The sequence below is a fragment of the Rhinopithecus roxellana genome, chromosome 15 (genome assembly GCF_007565055.1).
Source record: "Rhinopithecus roxellana isolate Shanxi Qingling chromosome 15, ASM756505v1, whole genome shotgun sequence".
NCBI classification, from domain to species: Eukaryota; Metazoa; Chordata; class Mammalia; order Primates; family Cercopithecidae; genus Rhinopithecus; species Rhinopithecus roxellana.
Window position 1 is genome coordinate 74,131,530 of NC_044563.1, and position 22,261 is coordinate 74,153,790.

The 22,261-nt window shown below is 39.4% G+C and overlaps 1 protein-coding gene across 1 annotated transcript; it reads right to left on the minus strand.

Annotated features, from left to right (window-relative positions):
* Positions 1 to 1,504: 1,504 nt before the first annotated feature.
* Positions 1,505 to 21,050, minus strand: LOC115893651 (uncharacterized protein C11orf97). Its single transcript, XM_030918730.1, has 3 exons — positions 20,845 to 21,050; positions 15,775 to 15,879; positions 1,505 to 2,418 (listed from the first exon to the last, which is right to left on the minus strand). The coding sequence occupies exons 1-3, from the start codon at positions 20,987 to 20,989 to the stop codon at positions 2,153 to 2,155; spliced, it is 516 nt and encodes a 171-aa protein (XP_030774590.1). The 5' UTR covers positions 20,990 to 21,050; the 3' UTR covers positions 1,505 to 2,152.
* Positions 21,051 to 22,261: the final 1,211 nt, after the last annotated feature.

Here is a 22,261-nt window from a genome sequence, read left to right on the forward strand (position 1 = left end):
CTTCCTAACTGGTTCCTGTTTGCTACATGAATCCTCTTTAGTAACAAGTTTTGTGTTTGTTTTTTTTTAACCTCTTGTCTCAGTTTCTCAGTGGCTGTATTTTTTCCCTTACTGAGCCCATATCCCAGAGGCTGCATCCCTGGCCTCCTGGGGCCTCTACTCCTGTGTGACACTTTTATTGAGCTCTCATCTCACTTCAGGTTTAATAGACATCGTAGCTCGTGGGCACTTGGCTCAGAGACGCAGTAGTGTCTAGTGGTTGAATGCATGGACTTTGGAGACAGACTGCTTTGGTTCAAATCCCAGCATTTCTACTCTTCTACTTGCTAGCCGAGCGACCGAGGGTAAATTATTTCACCTCCCTGTGCCTCAGTTTCCTTATCTGTGAAATGAATTATACTTGTTTCATGTAATTGTTGTAGACATTAGATAGAATATTATATACTATTGTGTGTGCATATATTATATAATATATAAATATATAATACATAAATATTATATATAATATATACATAGTATATAATACATAAATATTATATACTATGTAATTATATAATATATAAATATTATATAATATATAAATACTAGATATAACATATAAATATATACTATATACATATATGGTATATATACATACATATATAGTATATATGTATATCATATATAATATTTATATCTTATATGAATATTATATACTATATAAATACTATCTATAATACATAAATATTATATTATACATACATATTATATAATATATAAATACTATATATAATATATAAATATATACTACACAAATATTATATAATACATATATATGATATATAAAAATATATAATATATAAATATTATATATAATATATAAATACTATATACTATATAAATATATATAATATATAAATACTATATACTATACAATACTATATACTATATAAATATATAATATATAAATAGTATATACTATACAAATAGTATATAATATATAAATATCATATAATGTATATTATATATTAAATACTATTTATATAGTATTATTAATGTATATTATATTAATAATACAATATTAATTTATTATATAATGTATGTTATATAATATAGAAATATTATATCATATATAATATTATATATTATGTATTATATCAACATAATATATAATATATTAATTACAAATTATATAATTATATTATATAATATGTAAGTTACAAATTATATAATTATATAATTATAATATATAATCTCACTCTGTCACCCAGACTGAAGTGCAGTGGTGTGATCTTGGCTCACTGCAACCTTTGCCTCCCAGGTTCAAGGAATTCTTCTGCCTCAGTCTCCCAAGTAGCTGGGATTACAGATGCATGCCACCATGCCCGGCTAATTTTTGTATTTTTAGTAGAGATGGGTTTTCACCATGTTGGCCAGGCTGATCTCGAATTCCTGACCTCAGGTAATCTGCCCATCTGGGCCTCCTAAAGTACTGGGATTACAGGTGTGAGCCACTGTGGCCAGCCTATTATTGTATATATTAAGAATCTAGAATAAGCAATGCTATATAGCATTGCTATTATGATTCATATCTTGGTTGAGTACCAAGTTTGAATTTTATCTACTTCTCCCTTTTGACCCAGGGTAATCTCCCAATTGTAGGTCTATTTTAAGGACTTATGTACCTAGCTGCATGACCCTAGATTGTCTGGACACTGTGCTTCCATATGAAGACCTCTGTCTTCCCCACATCCTGCTTCAAATGTTCCTGGCAGACACTGGCTATGACAGTGAGGAATGAGTAATATTTTGTTCCAAAGTTTATGTCTGCTGAGGAACAACGGTATCCTAGGCCCAGTCTGGTGGCCTCATTCCTGGAATAAGGTGAAACTAAGAGAGCCAAGCAAAGTAGCTGCCATGTTCTTCCTTCATTCTCTCATTTCCCTTTCCTCATTTCCACTGGGAAACAATGATCCTCTATCTAGAAGAAAAGACAGTACAGGATTCCTCTTCACAAAGGCTGACTGTGTGCTAGAAAGTCTTGTGTAGATAGAAAGTAAAGAAAAAAGTCATGAGTGTAACCCAGAGGATGAACTTCTGTTGTATCCATGGGGGTAAATTGGTTAGATGAATTGTTACAGTTTGAGTTCCATAATGACATAATATGGCCAAACTAAAAGCAACCCAAGAGAAACAAGTCAAAGGAAGGTTGAATTCTGATTGAGATCTTTAAACAGAGCATATACCACTTGTCTGTAAACTGCAAAGTCCCCGTAGGGGCTTCAGTGGAAGTCAAGGGCATCAGGGTCTTACTTCTCAGTCCTCCGTGCCTGGAATAGTACTTGGCTTGTGGCAATAAACTGTTTCTGCTCGGCAGTCCTGGCTTCAAGCCTTCTACAGGGAGATTCCTTTTAATGCTCCAAATCCCTTCCAGGGCCACTGTCAATATTTTTTAAAGCAAGAAAATAATTATTAGCATATTCTCTTTTTAGCACAGTATTTTAAAGTTTTTAGTTGGTGATTTTTAAAATTTATTTGGGTGTGGGTTTATTTGGTTTGACTAATCAAACCACCCAAATCTTTATCATTTGTTTAATCTTTTATTCCATTTCATTCATTCAACCATTCTCTATGCAATTAAACCTCTACAGTGCTCTTAGATCATTTAACTTACCCCTAAACTAATAGATAATAGAAACATCCATAACAAAATAGAGAAGGATCAGGAATAAATAACAGTCAATAAATAGAATTCATTTAGTCAACTTTATCTGATTCTGATTTAATTACTACAGTAAGAGAAAATATTTCCAAAGATAAAAGGACCAAAAATCACTACATTAATTCATCCAATAGTTAATTCATCCAATAGATCCAAGAATCCTCTAAAAGCCACAAACTAGATGCTGTTTAATCTCCCCTTGAAAAGAGCAACAATAAACTCACTAGATCCTATGTTTTAAAAATCATTGCAAAATACCTGGAAAGTGATGTTTGCCCATTGATAATTACAGTTCTTGGACCCGGATGCCTTTCAATAAGGTTTAGCAAAGATTCGCACTTGGTTGTCCTCCATATGCTAAAATCACCTGGTTACGTTTTGAGACTCAGCAAACAAGCACGTGGTGAATGTCCACTGCGTACAAAACTGCAACCCAAGTCTAGTAAGTTGGTGAATTTGGGTGAGTTGCCGTAAGTTGTTTTTCCCATTTCTAAGGCTGCAAATATTAATGCCAAACATTCTTCATAGATCCAAGGCTGCCCACTGGCATCCTCACCGATATTTGATCCCTCTCTAAAGGGTTCCATAGCAAGTAATTACTAGCAGCATAGTCTCTAGATTCAGAGGAGATCTGGGTTTTGATCTTAGTTCTACCATCTATCAGTTATTTGATTTTGACCAAGTTATGTAACCCACTATGTCTTAATTTCCTCATTTTTGAGACAGGGATGATAATATCTACTTGAAGGATTATTGTAGGATTTAGATGAGGTGGCTGTAAAGTGCTTTGTACTCAATAAATGATAGCTATTTTTTTACAGGGAGACTGATTTTACTATCCAAGCATGGACTAAGATTCCGTGACTGGAGGTACAGTCATTGAACTGACTTGCCAAGCTGTATGTCAATACCTGCCTCTCCTTTTCTACTCCTGAGTAGAGTAGCTGAAGTTATCTGTCAAGATTAGTTTCTCTCTTCTTCAAAGACCTTCAAGGAAGATTCCACAATCTCCTATTTAAGACCTTAGAAAGTTTAAGCTGTACCTTCTATCTAACCTAAATCTTCCCCTGCCATGCAAGCCAGTTTCCTCTTCTATCCTGTTCAGAGATACAAAAAGGCTGCTCCCGAACTGAAGGAGATAGAGACACAAACAACCCTTCAAAAAATCCATGAATCCAGGAGCTGGTTTTTTGGAAAGATCAACAAAATTGATAGACCACTAGCAAGACTAATAAAGAAGAAAAGAGAGAAGAATCAAGTAGATGTAATAAAAAATGATAAAGGGATATCACCACCAATCCCACAGAAATACAAACTACCATCAGAGAATACTATAAACACCTGTATGCAAATAAACTAGAAAATCTAGAAGAAATGAGTAAATTCCTGGACACATACACCCTCCCAAGACTAAACCAGGAAGAAATTGAATCCCTGAATAGGCCAATAACAGGTTCTGAAATTGAAGCAATAATTAATAGCTTACCAACCAAAAAAAGTCCAGGACCAGACGGATTCACAGCTGAATTCTACCAGAGGTACAAAGAGGAGCTGATTCCACTCCTTCTGAAACTATTTCAATCAATAGAAAAAGAGGGAATCCTCCCTAATTCATTTTATGAGGCCAATATCATCCTGATACCAAAGCCTGGCAGAGACACAACAACAACAAAAAAGAGAATCTTAGACCAATCTCCTTGATGAACTTCAATGCAAAATCCCCAATAAAATACTGGCAAACCAAATCCAGCAGCACATCAAAAAGCTTATCCACCACGATCAAGTTGGCTTCATCCCTGGGATGCAAGGCTGGTTCAACATACACAAATCAATAAATGTAATCCATCATATAAACTGAACCAAAGACAAAAACCACATGATTATCTCAGTAGATGCAGAAAAGGCCTTTGACAAAATTCAACAGCCCTCCATGCTAAAACCTCTCAATAAACTAGGTATTGACGGGACGTATCTCAAAATAATAAGAGCTATGTATGACAAACCCACAGCCAATATCATACTGAATGGGCAAAAACTGGAAGCATTCCCTTTGAAAACTGGCACAAGACAGGGATACTCTCTGTCACCACTCCTATTCAACATAGTGTTGAAAGTTCTGGCCAGGGCAATCAGGCAAGAGAAAAAAATAAAGGGTATTCAGTTAGGAAAAGAGAAAGTCAAATTATCCCTGTTTGCAGATGACATGATTGTATATTTAGAAAACCCCATCGTCTCAGCCCAAAATCTCCTTAAGCTGATAAGCAACCTCAGCAGAGTCTCAGGATACAAAATCAATGTGCAAAAATCACAAGCATTCCAAACAGAGATTCAAATCATGAGTGAACTCCCATTCACAATTGCTTCAAAGAGAATAAAATACCTAGGAATCCAACTTACAAGGGATGTGAAGGACCTCTTCAAGGAAAACTACAAACCACTGCTCAGCGAAATAAAAGAGGACACAAAAAAGTGGAAGAACATTCCATGCTCATGGATAGGAAGAATCAATATCGTGAAAATGGCCATACTGTCCAAGGTAATTTATAGATTCAATGCCACCCCCATCAAGCTACCAATAACTTTCTTCACAGAATTGGAAAAAAACTACTTTAAAGTTCATATGGAACCAAAAAAGAGCCTACATTGCCAAGAAAATCCTAAGCCAAAAGAAAAAAGCTGGAGGCATCACGCTACCTGACTTCAATCTATACTACAAGGCTACAGTAACCAAAATAGCATGGTACTGGTACCAAAACGGAGATCTAGACCAATGGAACAGAATAGAGCTCTCGGAATTAATACCACACATCTACAACCATCTGATCTTTGACAAACCCGATAATAACAAGAAATGGGGAAAGGATTCCCTATTTAATAAATGGTGCTGGGAAAACTGGCTAGCCATATGTAGAAAGCTAAAACTGGATCCCTTCCTTACACCTTATACAAAAATCAATTCAAGATGGATTAAAGACTTAAATGTTAGACCTCAAACCATAAAAACCCTAGAAGAAAACCTAGGCAATACCATTCAGGACATAGCCATGGGCAAGGACTTCATGACTAAAACACCAAAAGCAATGGCAACAAAAAGCAAAATTGACAAATGGGATCTAATTAAACTAAAGAGCTTCTGCACAGCAAAAGAAACTACCATCAGAGTGAACAGGAAACCTACACAATGGGAGAAAATTTTTACAATCTACCCATCTGACAAAGGGCTAATATCCAGAATCTACAAAGAACTTAAATTTACAAGAAAAAATCAAACAACCCCATCAAAAAGTGGGTGAAGGATATGAACAGACACTTCTCAAAAAAAGACATTTATGCAGCCAACAGACACATGAAAAAATGCTCATCATCACTGGCCATCAGAGAAATGCAAATCAAAACCACAATGAGATATCATTTCACACCAGTTAGAATGGCAATCATTAAAAAGTCAGGAAACAACAGGTATGGAGAGGATGTGGAGAAATAGGAATGCTTTTACACTGTTGGTGGGACTGTAAACTAGTTCAACCATTGTGGAAGACAGTGTGGCAATTCCCCAAGGATCTAGAACTAGAAATACCATTTGACCCAGCCACCCCATTACTGGGCATATACCCAAAGGATTATAAATCATGCTGCTATAAAGACACAAGCACACGTATGTTTATTGTGGCACTATTCACAATAGCAAAGACTTGGAATCAACCCAAATGTCCATCAAGGATAGACTGGATTAAAAAAATGTGGCACATATACACCATGGAATACTATGCAGCCGTAAAAAAGGATGAGTTCATGTCCTTCATAGGGACATGAATGAAGCTGGAAACCATCATTCTGAGCAAACTATCACAAGGACAGAAAACCAAATACTGCATGTTCTCACTCATATGTGGGAACTGAACAATGAGAACATGTGGACACAGGGTGGGGAACATCAAACACCAGGGCCTGCTGGGGGTAGGGGAAGGGGGGAGGGATAGCATTAGGAGACATACCTAATGTAAATGAGTTAACGGGCGCAGCACACCAACATGGCACATGTATGCATATGTAACAAACCTGCATGTGTGCACATGTACCCTTCAACTTAAAGTAAAATAATAATTAAAAAAAAAAAAAAAAAGAAAAGAAAAGGGCTGCTCCCCAGCCTCTGGACAATAAACTTAGTAGCCCATGACATTTATTTAATACCCCCAGTGCCTGATACCCTGTGGGAGACCAAGGAAATAGATTTGGACTTGTGGTTGACACTTTGTGAAGATCCAGTATGTGGAAAGCAGTATAAAATCAGGAAGCAGAACCGTGCAGACAAATCACATCAAATTAGATGGAAGAACTGTACTAGTTAAAGTGTAAGTGTGCTCTTTCACATGCAATCACAAGAATGTCATAGAGAAAAACACCTGAAATATAAATGCGGATGCCCAGAAATGCATTAGAAACTCTCAAAGCAAAATATGGTTATGCATAAATATTTGCTATATTCAGGGATAATGGTTGCGGGAAAAAAATAATAGCCCTTCATACATGTGAAGTGATGTTTGGGTGAAGAAGTTCCAGAAGGTGATATATTTGACTGGATAAAAGCGGGTCTAGAAAAAAACGTGGATGCTCTCTGAGGCAGCTGCTTCTTTTAAGAGAAACTTAACTCCCTCAGCTCAGGGCATGTGCATTCCAGAAGGAGGAAGGCAGAGAAAGCCAGAAAGGCTTCAAGTGTTGACTCCTCTCAACTGAAAAAGAAAAGGGCAGCAGGTACAAAGGGAGAAGCTAGAAAAAAAGAATCAAATCTGTTCTTGAGGCTCAGAATCCTCTAGAGATTCCTCTTCTCTCTTCCCTTCTCATGCTTCCAACACTTTCCACTCAGAAACCTTTATAGGTGTATTTTTATACTGAATTTTAAAATGACTAAACCATGCCTTTATGCCCAAAATTTTAGCCAGTAGGACCTGGCCTGGTTTTATAGGGAAGATAAGCTCACACTTTAAAAATATTTGAGTTCCCTTCAGCTCTCTCTGGACTGTAAATAATGAACATTGGAGCTTGAAAAGCCAGTTTAGAGCCATATCATCTGTACTTCTCTTGTGCAAACAAGGTCAGAGATTTGACTAGAGAAAGAAAAATATAAGTACTTTTAATTTATGTCTGGCGACTCCTAGGCTCTATAATTGTCTCGACATGCCTTTGGTGTCTAGTAAATTCCTCCTATATTGTAGGTGCAGAAAACATTTTAATTGAATGAAATAATGAAATATATCCACATTTGCTTGGCAACATTTTGCACTTTCTAAGCTTGTACTTAATGTAGTAAATAAACTGGATTCAAAATTAAGTTTCCATGTATTAAGACACATGTAGAACTCATTAATGTATTTGGCAATACACTTCTGAAATTCATTGGAAAAGGAAGTGCTGTGTAAGGGGAAAATTAATAAGTTTATTAATCAAATTTTTCATGACTACTATAACCTTTGTAGGTTTTAGCCAGAAAAATACAAAAGCCCTTGCAACTTGAAAACATTAAATTAATACATCATTTTATTTCTGCAAAGTCCTTTATAGAATAGAAATGCAGAAATAGTTTTAAAATAAACAATACAATAAATGCACTAGTTCCATAATGAATGTCTCACAAGCCTACATTTTTCTTTTCTTTCTTTCTTTTTTTTTTTCTTGAGACAGAGTCTTGCTCTGTTGTCCAAGCTGAAGTGCAGTGGTGAGATCTCAGCTCACTGCAACATTCGCCTCCTGGGTTCAAGCAATTCTCCTGCCTCAGCCTGGAGAGTAGCTGGGACCATAGGCGCATGCTACCAGGCCTGGCTAATTTTTGTATTTTTAGTAGAGATGAGGTTTCACCATGTTGCCTGGGCTGGTTTCAAACTCCTGACCTCATGTGATCGGCCCACCTCGGCCTCCCAAATTGTTGGGATTACAGGCATGAGCCACTGCGCTCAGCCAATTCTACATTTTTGTTTTTGAAAAGTTGTAAGGAAAGGAAAATCTTCAGGAAATCACTGAGAATATATGAATGATGGACATTAGCTAAATTCTTCCTTATCCAGAAAGTTCTATAAGTTGCCCAAATTCCATTTTATCTGATTAAAAGGTCTGATGAGAAAATTACACTCCTTTTTTTTTTTCTCAGTATGAGGTTAACCTTTTCAAGTAGACCCAGGTTCTTTGTCCTTATCTGATGGGAATGTGGAAAGCCTCTGAAACCTGTTTTACCTCAAATTTGAACCTGGAGGCTAAACTGAAACTGAACTTAGAGAAAACGAGCAACATTTCTTTTTTTTTTTTTTAACTGAATAGAACACTATTTGCTACTAAATCAATTTCAAATCTCTGTTCTTCTCCAAAGGCATAATCTTATGTTTTAAAGAGAGATGGAAGAACCCAATGACTAAGAGCAACAACATTAGCTTCTGACAAATCTGCATCCAGGTATCAGTGTGACATTGGACAAGTCACCCCCTGAGCCTCAGCTTCAAGTTCTTCAAAATGTGAATTAAAACAGCATATATCTCACTGGTTATTGCAAGAATTAAAAGAGATTATTTGCAAAAAATGTATCATGTGCAGAAGAAACTCTATAAATGATAACCATTATCACTATTATTATCACCATAATTCCCAACATCAACATCATCATATAAAAAGACATCCCTACCTCTCACCCTGGCATCCAGTGTTTCTAACTCAGCCCATGTATCACTGCATCAAGAGCCTACAAGGAATCAAAAGTCCACAGAAGGGAGGACAAGAGGCCTGTCAGCCCATTATTTCTATTGTCACTAATGGCATTTCCTAGACCCAAGTATAGAGTGCAAAGTATCAACCATGTGAGACACCTTGTCCATTTCAGTGTCTTCACAGCCCTTATTAGCTGTAGTCACAATATGACCGCAAGAACAAGTAGGACAGCTCATTCAGATAAGAGCCCCAGTCTGAACAACTCTTTCTCCTGAGTCTCGCTAGCTATGCAACCAATGGTATTCCCAAAGAAATATAATGTTCATTCTGTTCAACATCCATAAAACTCAACTTCTGAACCTTTTGATTTTTTTTACCAATTTCATTCAACCAAAGGAGAAGAGAAAAAACACAGAAATAACCACACAGCTTCTGGGTACTTCCATAATTGTCACTGTCAACTCATTCAAAAATAAAACATGCTATAATTTAAGTTGTTTACCTCCAGGACAGATGGCACTCTTAATAGACTCTTCAATAAGTTCACCTATGCTTTGCTACATAGCCCAGTATTGCAGTATTTTATCTATAGTTAAGGAAAATCCAGTCTGGACTCTTACCGAAGTCTCACCTTCAACAATCAATTACTTTGTTGTGAGAGTATGTGGAGTTGATTGTCTTAAAATTCAAACAAACCCAGCTAATTCATACATAGCTACAAATATGCTTTGATCCATGCGTATATGTTGGGGTCCCTAGAATTTAGACAGGCTTGGGAATATCTGCAAAATACTATGTAGTGTTTATCCAAAGTCACAAATTCAAATATGCATAGGAAGAGGCCAGGCCAGTAGTATAAGTAAAGCTGGTCAGGGGTAAGAAATAATTGGTTCTCCCTGTCTTTCCCTTTTTTACTACTTTTGATGAAGGCATCATACAAGAGAAACAATTTTTTCTATTTCTACAATGAGAAGAAAAAACCTGCAGCGGGCACGTGAACATACATAACTTGTGATGTTTCCCACTGGAGTAGGGAACTTGGTGTAGGATGCTGAACAGTGGAGTGGGCAGGTCAGCACGGGGCATTGTAACCCAACCCCAGCCACTGTTGCCTGATGCAAACGGTGCCTTGGTGTTGTCAAATCATCCTTTATTCTCCCTGCTCCATCACCACTCAAGAAAATCTAGACATCTAGATTTGTATATAAAATTTCTAATTTTAAAATATGCACAACTGGTTCAGATATTTAAAAAATATACTGCAGGGCAAATAAATATGTCCGCAAGGTGAACCTGGCATATGGGTCAATATTTTGGGATCTTGAGCCAAACTAAGGTACCTCTCACAGTCTAATTAGATGTGGAACATGGTGGTCTGGTGTGGAGATAGGGGATGGCTCTGTGGTTTTGCATTTGGACCTTAGGCCATGCTATTCATTGGGATGGGTGATATAGGGGAAGCAGCAAGTCGGGGAGAGGTATGAGTTTTTTGTGTGTTTTTGTTTGTTTGTTTGTTTGCTTGTTTGTTTTGAGACGGAGTTTCACTCTGTCTCCCAGGCTGGAGTGCAGTGGCAGAGCTCGGCTTATAGCAAGCTCTCCAGTTCACGCCATTCTCCTGCCTCAGCCTCCCGAGTAGCTGGCACTACAGGCACCCGCCACCGCACCCGGCTAATTTTTTTTGTATGTTTAGTAGAGACGGTGTTTCACCGTGTTAGCCGGGATGGTCTCGATCTCCTGACCTCATGATCCGCCCGTCTCAGCCTCCCAAAGTGCTGGGATTACAGGCATTAGCCACCGTGACTGTCCCAGAGGTGTGAGTTTTGTTTTGGTCATGTTGGGCCTGAGTTATCTTATGACTTATGGGACATCCAGGAAAGGAAGTTTACCTGCAAGGACACATTTCAGAGGCATCCTAGAGAGGCCATAGTGGAAAGTCTGAGAAAATCCCAGGAAACCTAATGGAACAAGATTACAAGACTGTCGGAAACATTCTGATAAACATCAAGATTTGGAGAATGGAGTGAATAAAAAGAGCGCTTAAGAGAGGGTGAGAAAGAAGTAGAGGGAGAACCAGGACAGTTAATTATCATGGAATTTGAGAAAGGAACAAGGTTGAAGGAGAGAGCCATCAACAATGCAAATGTTGCAGAAAGCTCAAGCCACCTAGAGGCAGAACAGTATCCACTGCATTTAGCCATAATGTGTCACCAGAGACACCATAGTGAGCAGAAAGTCTATGGAATTGGGGGTCAGATCTGAATTTGGATCTGGTTCTGCTACTTAATGCATTACCTTGGGCAAGTTAAAAACCTCTCAAAATCTCAGTTTACTCATCCTAAGATGGGGATCAGAATATCAATATCATATAGCTTTGTGAGGATTTGGGGTAAGCAAAATTAAGCCCCTATCCTCAGATAGCTTGTGTTCTAGTGGGACAGATAGCCAAAAAAGAAGTATATAAAGAAAGATGGATGCTCCTCGACTTACAATGGAGTTACATCCTGAAAAACCTATCGTAAGTTGAAAAAAAATTCTAAGTAGAAAATGCATTTCATACACCTAACCTACCAAACATCATAGCTTGGCCTGGCCTACCTTAAACATGCTCAGAACACTTACATTAGAATGGCTAACTAGAAGCTGCGGCTCATGGCCACTGCCCAGCATTGCAAACGAGTGTCATACGGCATATCACTAGCCCAGGAAAAAAGCAGCTTTCACACCATCACGTTGAAAAATCATTAAGTTGGACCGCAATAAGTTGGGGACTGTCTGCATAAAATTTCAGGTAGCAATAGAAAACAGGAGAAAGAAGAAAGCAGTATAAGGGATTAGAAGGTGACTTGGAGGACAGTTTCTATTTTGACCTGGTGGAGTGGAAAGGCCTCTCTGAGAAGACGGCATGTGCAGTTGAAGCCTGAATGAAGAGAGAGGAAGACATCTGAATGTCTGGGTGACATTTAAATGTCCCGAGGGGTAAAAATGGGTTTGGCATGTTCCGGAATGTCAAGAAAGCCTGTGTGGTTAATTAAAGTGGAGTGGGAAAGTACAGGAGATGAGATCAGAGAAGTGAGCTGGCCATAGAAGCATGAAATCTAGTCTCAGAATAATAAAAAGCCATCAGACAGCTTTAAGCATGGAGGTGACATGTAACGATTTATGTTTGTAAAAGATCCCTCTGGTTTCAGTGCAGAGAATTAACAGTAGCAGGGGCAGTAGTAGAGGCTGTTATAGGATGCTATTGCCGGGCCTGCAAAAGGTGACAGGGGCTTGGCAACGGTGCTGGTGGGGGATTTAGGATATATACTGAATTCAACAGAATTGGCTGATAGACTGGATATGGAGTTTGAGGAACTGACTTCTAGGTGTTTGGTGGTACCATCTCATGATATGGGAAAGACTTATGGGTTTTTAAAAGCCTGGGGGTAGAGAATAAGACTTCTGTTCTGGACATCTTAAGGTTGAGAGGCCTATTCGACATCCAAGTGGAGAATCAAGTAGGTTTTGGGATTTAACGGGAAAAGTATAGGGTAGAAATAAAAACTGCTGGAGTCATTAGCCCAATAGGGCTAGATCTCCCAAGGTGTGAGGGTAGGTAGAGAAAAGAGTCTGTGACTGAGCCCTCTAAATTATACAGGCTAGGAGGAGGGAGAGCCAGCAAAGAAGATGGAGAAAGAATAGCTAAAGAGGTAGGAGCAAAAACCAGGAAATTGGAGCATTGTGACCTACAGGCCAAGCTAAGAAAGTGTTTTTGGAGGGAAGGAGAAAACAACTACATCAGACGTTACAGAGAGGTTGAGTATGTTGGAGGGATCATTGGATCTGACCTTCAAAAGGAAGGCTATTTGCAATCCTGGGAAAGAACAGTTTCCCTGGACCCATGGGAGCAAACGCTTAATTAGAATAGGTGAAGTAGCAAAGGAGAAGTAAAGGGATGGAGAAAATGGTTAACATGTACTTACATTTAAAAATAGCAGCTATAGGAACCACACAATTCTCTAAAAGTCTTATGCAAAATTCTGCATGTATGTAACAAGATGTGTCTTCCAGGAAAAGAAGCCATAGCTGTCATCAGATATATAAAGGAGGGGTCACTGCAAACTGAACTAGAAGCAAAGGTTCAATGACTGGCCTCTAGACTCTGAGGCTGGGCTGAAAGAGTGTGGCACCCTCTCTAGATGCTAATTCCCTGTTCTGGCCAATGGTATGTGGCTTCTAGCCATGATATATATTTTAAAAAGAGCAGGATTTCCCACAAGTATATCATTTTAAAACCCAAATTTATAGAATCTATTCTCAGCATTGGAAGATTTTTCTAGGCTAAAATAGTACCTCTGTGCCACCTCTAGTGAATGTTATTTTAAAAAGCAGCCCAGACAGTCTTCATTTTATATAAAGGATATTTGAAAAGATCGCTTAGGAAAATGAATTTTTATAAACCAAATGATACATCCTATTCACTCAGACTGTCTCACAATCTAATGTATCCAATAAGAATAATACAACATACAGCTAGTGTATAAACTAGCTTTTATATAGATTTTTAAAACAATGAAGATAAATCCAAAATAGTATAGACTTAGAAAAAAATGTTAAACACCAGGAAAATAGTACACGTAGGCAAGGCTTCCCAGCTGAAATCTAGTAGGTCATTCTGCATCCATTCGTTTAATTCAAAATAGACTTTAAAAGTTTCCTTGAAGATATTATGGAAGCAAATTTCAACATTTTATTGGTCTCTCCTTTTATAAGAATAGGTCATACGAGAAGACCCAAAGGAGTTTCTATGTCTGCTTTAGAAATGTAAAGTTGGGTCAGGCGCGGTGGCTCACACCTGTAATCCCAGCACATTGGGAGGCCAAGGCGGGCGGATCACTAGGTCAGGAGTTCAAGACCAACCTGACCAACATGGTGAAACCCCATCTCTACTAAAACTACAAAAATTAGCTGGGCGTGGTGGTGTGTGCCTGTAATCCCAGCTACTCAGGAGAATGAGGCAGAAGAATCACTTGAATCCAGGAGGCGGAGGTTGCAGTGAGCAGAGATCGTGCCACTGTACTCCAGCCTGGGTGACAGAGCGAGACTCCGTTCAAAAAAAAAAAAAAAAAAAAAAAGTACAGTGGGCACAACATACATCATGTAATCTGAAATGATGGACTTCTGGTCCTGCAGCCTCTCTCTTAGGAATCCTTAGTGAATTGAGACCTCACTTGCAGGTTGACCAACAATTCTCCATAAAAAATGGCAAGGTCTCTTAATGAAGGAGTCTATGCAATGCAATAGTTTTATTATTTCTTCTAGGAACTGCTGATACCCAAGAGTGTCACAATAAAAATCTGATGATTGGGAGAGCATGAAATATACATCTAGTAATCGTTGAGAAGGAACCATGAAAATGAAGGGTGTCAGCAGTTTCAAACTAACATCTGGGATTCTGGAGCTCCTAGAGCATCTCTTGCACACATGAACGATCAATAAGAGCTACCAACGCTCAGATCCTCTATGGGATGAAATCTTTGAATGATTTGACCATGTAAATGACTTAGGTTCTGCTAAGTCAGTGATTTGTAAAGTCGGGTACTGGACCAACAGCATCAATATCATCTGGTAATGTTGTAGAAATCCAAATTCTTGGGCCTCACTGCAGACCTACTGCAGTGGTGGCGCCAGGGGTGCCAGGGGTGGCGCCCAGCAATCTGCTGTTAGTGAGCTCCCAGGTAATTCTGATGCAAATCTAAAGTTTGGAAACCACTGTTACTTGTCATATGTATATTGATAAAGATTAAAGATATTATTGTGTTTTTCAGTTTTTCAGGCACTTGGAAAGCATTGTACATGTCATTAAATAGAAATAACTCCACCAAGAAAGTGGGACAGCAAAGTACATATCGATATCTACTTCATTTTTTTGCTTGTTTGTTTGATATGGAGTCTTGCTCTGTCACCCAGGCTGGAGTGCAGTACCACAATCTCCGCTTACTGCAAGCTCCGCCTCCAGGTTCACACCATTCTCCTGTGTCAGCCTCCCGAGTAGCTGGGACTACAGGCGCCCACCACCACGCCTGGCTAATTTTTTGTATTGTTAGCAGAGATGGGGTTTCACGGTTTTAGCCAGGACAGTCTCGATCTCCTGACCTGTGATCCACCCACCTTGGCCTCCCAAAGTGCTGGGATTACAGGCGTGAGCCACTGCGCCCAGCCTATTTTTTTTTTCTAGATATGAAGATTTATTGGACATAAGCAAATTAATTATAAACTAGTTCAAGAACTTTCCAAAAACCTATTTTTACTTCAATAGTATGGTTTTATAATAAAATACTCTGTCATCAAATAGGCAATTTCATATTCATTCACAAATATACTTCATTTGTCACTGAGATTACCTGCAGCTGGATTTTTAATGTGGCATTCATCTCTCTTAATATAAAGTTCTTCTTCCAGTACTTCCTTAATTCTCTTATGTGGCTCACAATATAAAAATTTCTTCCCTATAAAGGCATTAACAAAATCAATTACTTAGTATAAATTCTGCCCAATCTTCTAGCCATTATATCTACATGATAACAATTTTTAAAAAGAAGACATGTTATTTCATACAAATATCAGACAATTTGCCCTGAAGGCTCTATCTTGAAAAGATCTCTTCCATGGGAACTTTAGGTTCTTTTGGGACTTCACGTTTTCATGTAATTCCTGAACTTGCAGGGTAAGTTTCAGGTACCTCTTTTAGGTGTTAGGAAGAAATATATAAAGTTTTCTCATTAGCTTCAAGAAAACTTGCACTCATTTATTCAATGAACTCTTATTAAAGACCTACTCTGTGACAAGCATTTGGCTAGAGGCTGAAGACAGAGCAATGAATAAGACAGATGTGTGTATGGAGCTTACAATCCAGGTACAGGAGACAGAACAAAATCTCAGCATTTTTAAATCATCATTTTAAAAGACTGAAATTGAATTGTAGTAGTGAACCACTTATGGACATAGGACTTTTCCCTGGCTTCTAAATCTGGACCTATAGGACATGACTACTACAGTCAAGGACTGAATTGTTTGTTCTAAACACCGTAGCTACATTTCTTCTGCTCAGTCCAGATGTCAGAACTCCAGAGAAACAAAAGAGCTCTGTGCTATTGGGCCTACCCATATCTGCAATCTCTTCTGTCAGCCTCTCTCTCTTGCTCTCTGAGCGCCAGCCACATGGCCCTTCCGTTCATTCCTACCTTTGCACATGCTGTTTTTGCTACCTGAGCTGCCTTTCTCCTGGTTTTGCCTATATAACTTCTACTCAAATTTTAGGTCTTGCCTTAAACATTAGTTCTTTAGGGAAACTTTCCCTTACTCCACAATCTGGAAAGGACTTTTTATCATGGCACCCTCATTTATTTTTCATTTTACTTACTGCATTTTGGATACAGCTTCATTTCTTTATATACAATTATTTGTGTAGCTATTCATTTAATATCTATCTTCTTTACCAGATCACAAACCCCATAAGGGCAGGCATGTTGTCTCTTCAGTTCATCAGAGTCTTAGAACAGAGCTTGATGTAATAATAAATGCTCAACAAATGTGTGTTCAGTTAGAACTAAAGCACTGTTAAATTGGAGCTCTAACTAAAGACTACTCTGTGTGCATGTCTGTCAATGCAGTTATACGGTAACTGTGAATGTCAGTGAACCGATAGTTCTAATCTCAGTACCCAAAAGCTCAATTCAAGGAACCATTGAAAACCTAAACAACTGAGTACTTTAGTTGTTTATGATTTGATTTTAAACTCCCATATATATGGGCAGGTATCTCATCTTTTCCAGACTAATCAATAAACAACACAAGTGAGTCAATTTGATGGGGATGCAGACTGGCACAAATGGGGCAAGAGATCTGCTGCTTCCGGCAGTGATCCCAGGTCATTCCTAGTCATGAAGACCCAGACACACCCTCAGACATGAAAAAGTTAGAATTACATACTTTTAGGGTCTCATTCTTGTTTCCCCAAAGTTGGAAATCATATGAATAAAATATGGGAACAGCATTACTGAAGCCTAACTTTGGTTTAATCTGTTAAATCATGATCTTCAGGCAGAAAAAGGGTTCACAAACTTGGCTAGGAAGAAAACTAAGCCTATAACAGAACAACAGAAAGGAAAAGATCACCTGCTGTCAGTACAGGTCTCCTGATAAATTTCAGTCCTGCTGCTAGGAAAATGTACAGAAGAAATCACTAAAGGTGATTTGAAGAATTGTGGTAATTGGGAGAGTACTAAGGAGCTAGTACGAGCAAATATCTCCTGCTCGGGAGAAGAAAGGAAAGGAGGGGAGAGAAAGGGAGGGGAGAGGAGAGAGAACTTTCAGGCAGAAAAAGTTTTCACAAACTTGGCTAGGAAGGAAGGGAGAGGAGAGGAAAGGAAAAAGGGAAGGAAAGGAGAAAGGAGAAAAGAAAGGAAAGGAAAGGGGAAAGGAAAGGGGAAAGGAAAGAGGAAATGAGAAAGGAAAGAAAAGGAGAAAGGGAAAGAAAAGGAAGGGAAAGAAAATAAAAAAAAAGAAAAAAGGAAGGAAGGAAAAGAGATAAAGAAAAATCTACAAACTCTAACATAGCAGTTTGATGTTGATCTTTACCAGCATTTTGAGTGGATTGGTCGATAGATGTCTTGTTTATATAGACATGAGGAGCTGTGATCACTGAGAAGGATAACTAAGAACAATGTTATTCCAGAATTTCTTTTGAAACAATAATTACTCCAGGTTTTTGGGATTCTTTGTTGTTGTTGTTTGTTTGTTTGCTGAGAGCTAATAGCAATTGCATCTTACATATATTACTATTTCCCTTTCTCACAATGACCTATGGGCAAGTATAATTATTGCTGTTTTATAGTTGAGAAAGTAGCTTCCTTAAGTCATAAAACTAAAATCATGAAAATGAGAAGCCACACCTACCTGAGTCTCCCAAGCTCCTAGGGTTATTAAAAATTGTTTATAGTTTATTATAACCCATAGTTACAGATCCACTGCACTCTACTAATCAGTTCATACCTAGAATACAGGTTTCAGTGATTTGATACACTGGAGATTGTTGGAAGAAGTGGCCAGCCAGCCAGGTTAGAGCACTACAAGTGATCTTAAAGGTGACATTGGCCAGGCACGGTGACTCATGCTTGTAATCCCTGAATTTTGGAAGGCTGAGGTGGATGGATCACTTGAGGTCAGCAGTCCAAGACCAGCCTGGCCAACATGGTGAAACCCCATCTCTAATTGTTGTATATCTAAAAATACAACAATTAGCCAGGTGTGATGGTGCGTGCCGGTTGTCCCAGCTACCTGGGAGGCTGAGGCAAAAGAATTGCTTGAACCCGGGAGGGGGAAGTTGCAGTGAGCCAAGATTGTGCCACTGCACTCCAGCCTGGGCAACAGAGTGAGGCTCCATCTCCAAAAAAAAAAAAAAAAAAAAAAGGCAAAAATTAAATAAATGAATAAAATAAAGGTGACTTTAAGTCTATGAAAGATTTGGTTGGTGGTTGAATAGCCACCTTTATATAATTCAAGGATGTTTACATGGGAAACAACCACACTTCGTGTTTGAGAGCAGGCCTGTGATTAGGGAATAGAAGCTGTAGAGAGACTGAAGACTTTTCCAATAATTAGAGACATTTGAAAATTGACTGAGTACTTTGTGCTTGTGCGAACAGCCTGTCTCTACTTAGGCTGAGCCCCTAAAAGGAGGTTCTGAGGGAGACTGAGGCAGGAACTCCTTCATTTTCCCACCCCAACTTTGTGAGCTTGTGAAAGTTTGGACATCTGCCTTAAGTCATTAGTCCTTTCCCTGAAACTTGTCCAATGCCTGGCATGTAGTAAAGACTCAACATATGTTAAATTGATGAGTGAATGTTAATCCCACCTTTTACTCCTAGAGCCACAGGACTAAAGAAACTTAGATACTAGCATGTTTAATGGGGAAGTTTCCTGATAGAATTTGAAGTAGGAGGCGGGGCGCAGTGGCTCATGCCTGTAATCCCAGCAATTTGGGAGGCTGAGGCAAGCGGATCACTCGAGGCCAGGAGTTGAAGACCAGCCTGGCCAATACCAGGCGCTACCCTGTCTCTACTAAAAATATGAAAAAACTAGCCGGGCATGGTGGTGTGTGCATGTAATCTCGGCTACTCAGGAGGCTGGTGCACGAGAATTGCTTGAACCCAGGAGGTGGAGTTGCAGTGAGCCCAGATCATGCCACTGCACTCCAGCCTGGCAACAGAGCTGTCTAAAAATAATAATAATCATAATAATTTTAAGTAGAAGTAAAGAATCTCCATTACCCAAATATACTGAATTTATGTGGGTAATCTCCATTACCCAAATATACTGAATTTATTAACTATATCTAAGCAAGTCCTCTGCATGCTGCTGATAATAACAAGGAATGACGTTTCATAGTCATACTGGAGCTGATGCCTAGGGAAGAGGCCCCTTTCACCAGGAGGCCATGGTTCTGTAACTCCTTGATGAGGTCTCTGGGGAGGAGAGTGTGTGGTCCACCAAAGGAGGTGCTTCAGCCCAACCCTCTCTCCTGGGGCCCGCCAGAGCAGAGGAACTGTGGAGAACCCCAGTCTGCTCTCTAGAAAGGCAAACAAGGAGGCGCTGCAGAAGGGCTGGAAACTACTCTGTTCCTCTGGTCTATTATTCTCACCATCATTCCTTAGCACCTACTCAAGACCTGGGGGTGCAAGACGCTGTGAAATATCTGTTAATTCATGAAACAGTATGGGTGAGTAACAACCTGGCTAGGACCCAAATTACAGCCACTTCCACTGTGGCTGTGGGCCAGAACTGTCTTTACCTATTTGAATATTGTGTGTTTGGCAGGGCAGAGAGCAAAGAACAGTGCGTTAAAATGTGACCCATAATTATAAGATTCTAAAAGGATTGGGTAGTTGTAGACTGAGAGTCCAAGAGATGGAAATTAAAAGTGATTTAAGTATTTCGCCTGCACTGACTGACTGTGGCAAGTCACTTTCTTTCCTCTGGTCTAGATCTCAATTTCCTCATCTGTAAAATGAAATAACTGGCAAAATGAGCTGCGTGTTTCTAAGGGTGTATACGCATGCATACATACACACACATATACATATACAAATGCATGTATAACATGGTATACATATAAATGTGTGTGTATGCGTGTGTGTGTTTTAATTCCTTTCAGAATAATGCAACTACCGATTAAATCGGAGCTGATGTCCAGACCCTGGGTTCAGGCAGGCTATCGGGAAGGACGGCTTGGAAAGATGAACCGATGCTTTCTGCCACAATGCCATCATCTCTGGCTCTCCCAAAAGCAGTAGCTCCACCTCTCCTGCCCCAAACCTTCTCAGCCAGTTCCACTGCGGTTTCCCCCAGCTGCCCCGTCACTCGTTCTCCACGCCCCTCCTCCCAGTAGCGTCCGCGGCGGGAGCTGAACTCACACTGCTGGCCGTGCTCTAGTGGGCCGCGGCCGGGCTCCCCTCGCGCCTCGCACCCCAGCCCTGCTGGCGGCGGAGGCTGCTCCTCTTCGCGACCCGCCTCGGGCGCCACCGCTGCGGTCACCACCACTGCCTCCTCGCCTGTCATGCCGCAGCTGTCTTCTGAGAGCCCCGAGCACAGTTTCCTTCTCAGCTCAGTCGCCGGCCGCCCGGCACGCGAGGCGTCTCGGGTTGCCATAGTGACTGCCGATTCTCCCCGCCCCTAGCCCGCCTTCCGAGGCCCTAGGTATCCCGCGCGCCAAAGAAGGCGCTGAAGTTATGGGGCTGGGGTTATTATTACCATTGACCAAAGCAAAGGACTTTCCATTAATTTCTCGTTAATTTCTCACACGAGCTCGGCAAGAGAGGCTTTACTATTCCCAGATACAGAATCCGAGATTCAGAAAAAGCGAAGGAAACTGCATGAGGCCTCATAGCGAGGAAGCGGCACCGTTAGAATGTGGACTCAGAAGTCTGGTCCCAAAGCCTACAGAACAGATCACTGCCCAGAACAGAAAAGTTAGAAGTGGAACTGGTGTGCAGGTGAGTACAAGGCACCGTCGCTGCTTTCATGCAGCCTTGTGCCTGTCACATCCCGCTCCCTGCTACACACACACAACGTGATTGAATAAGTAAATGCTGATGAATCCCAACTTTCACGTTGTAAATTATTACTATTATTAAGCAAATTGTAGTTTCCAAGCTCTTTTGTATTCACAAAACTAATAAACTAATAACTAACTTTACAGATGAAATCAAATTCAGCAAATTTTAATATGAAGAGCAAGTAGAAAAATTCAGGGTTTTATTTGGAGCATAAGGTTGCTTTTGCCTTGGTTTTGGTTTTGCAGTCCTTAAAAAATGGATTATGTTGTGGTGTTAATTTTATGAAAGTTGAATATGCATTGTTTTATAGTATTAAATCATTCTACAAGGCTTGCAACCAAATACAGGAGACCTCCTCTGTCTCCACTGTACCCCAGAGCCAAACACTTTTAATACCAAATCCTTATATTGCTGCTTTTTATGTTTTTCAATTTTAGATATCATGTTGATTTTCATACTCCCTGTGTCACATATACTTATTGCTCCTTTATACTATTATAGATAAATTGAAATTTTGACTAGAGTAATATTTAATGTTTACATTACTATCACAATTGTATTAGGCTAGTCTTGCATTGTTATTTACTTGAAACGGGGTAATTTATAAAGAAAAAAGATTTCATTGGCTCACAGTTCTGCAGGCTTTACAGGAAGCACGATACTGGCATCTGCTTGGCTTCTGGTGAAGCCTCCAGAAGCTTACAATCATGGTGGAAGGCAAAGGAGGAACAGGCAGCTCACATAGCAAAAGCAGGAGATCGCTCTCTCTCTCTCT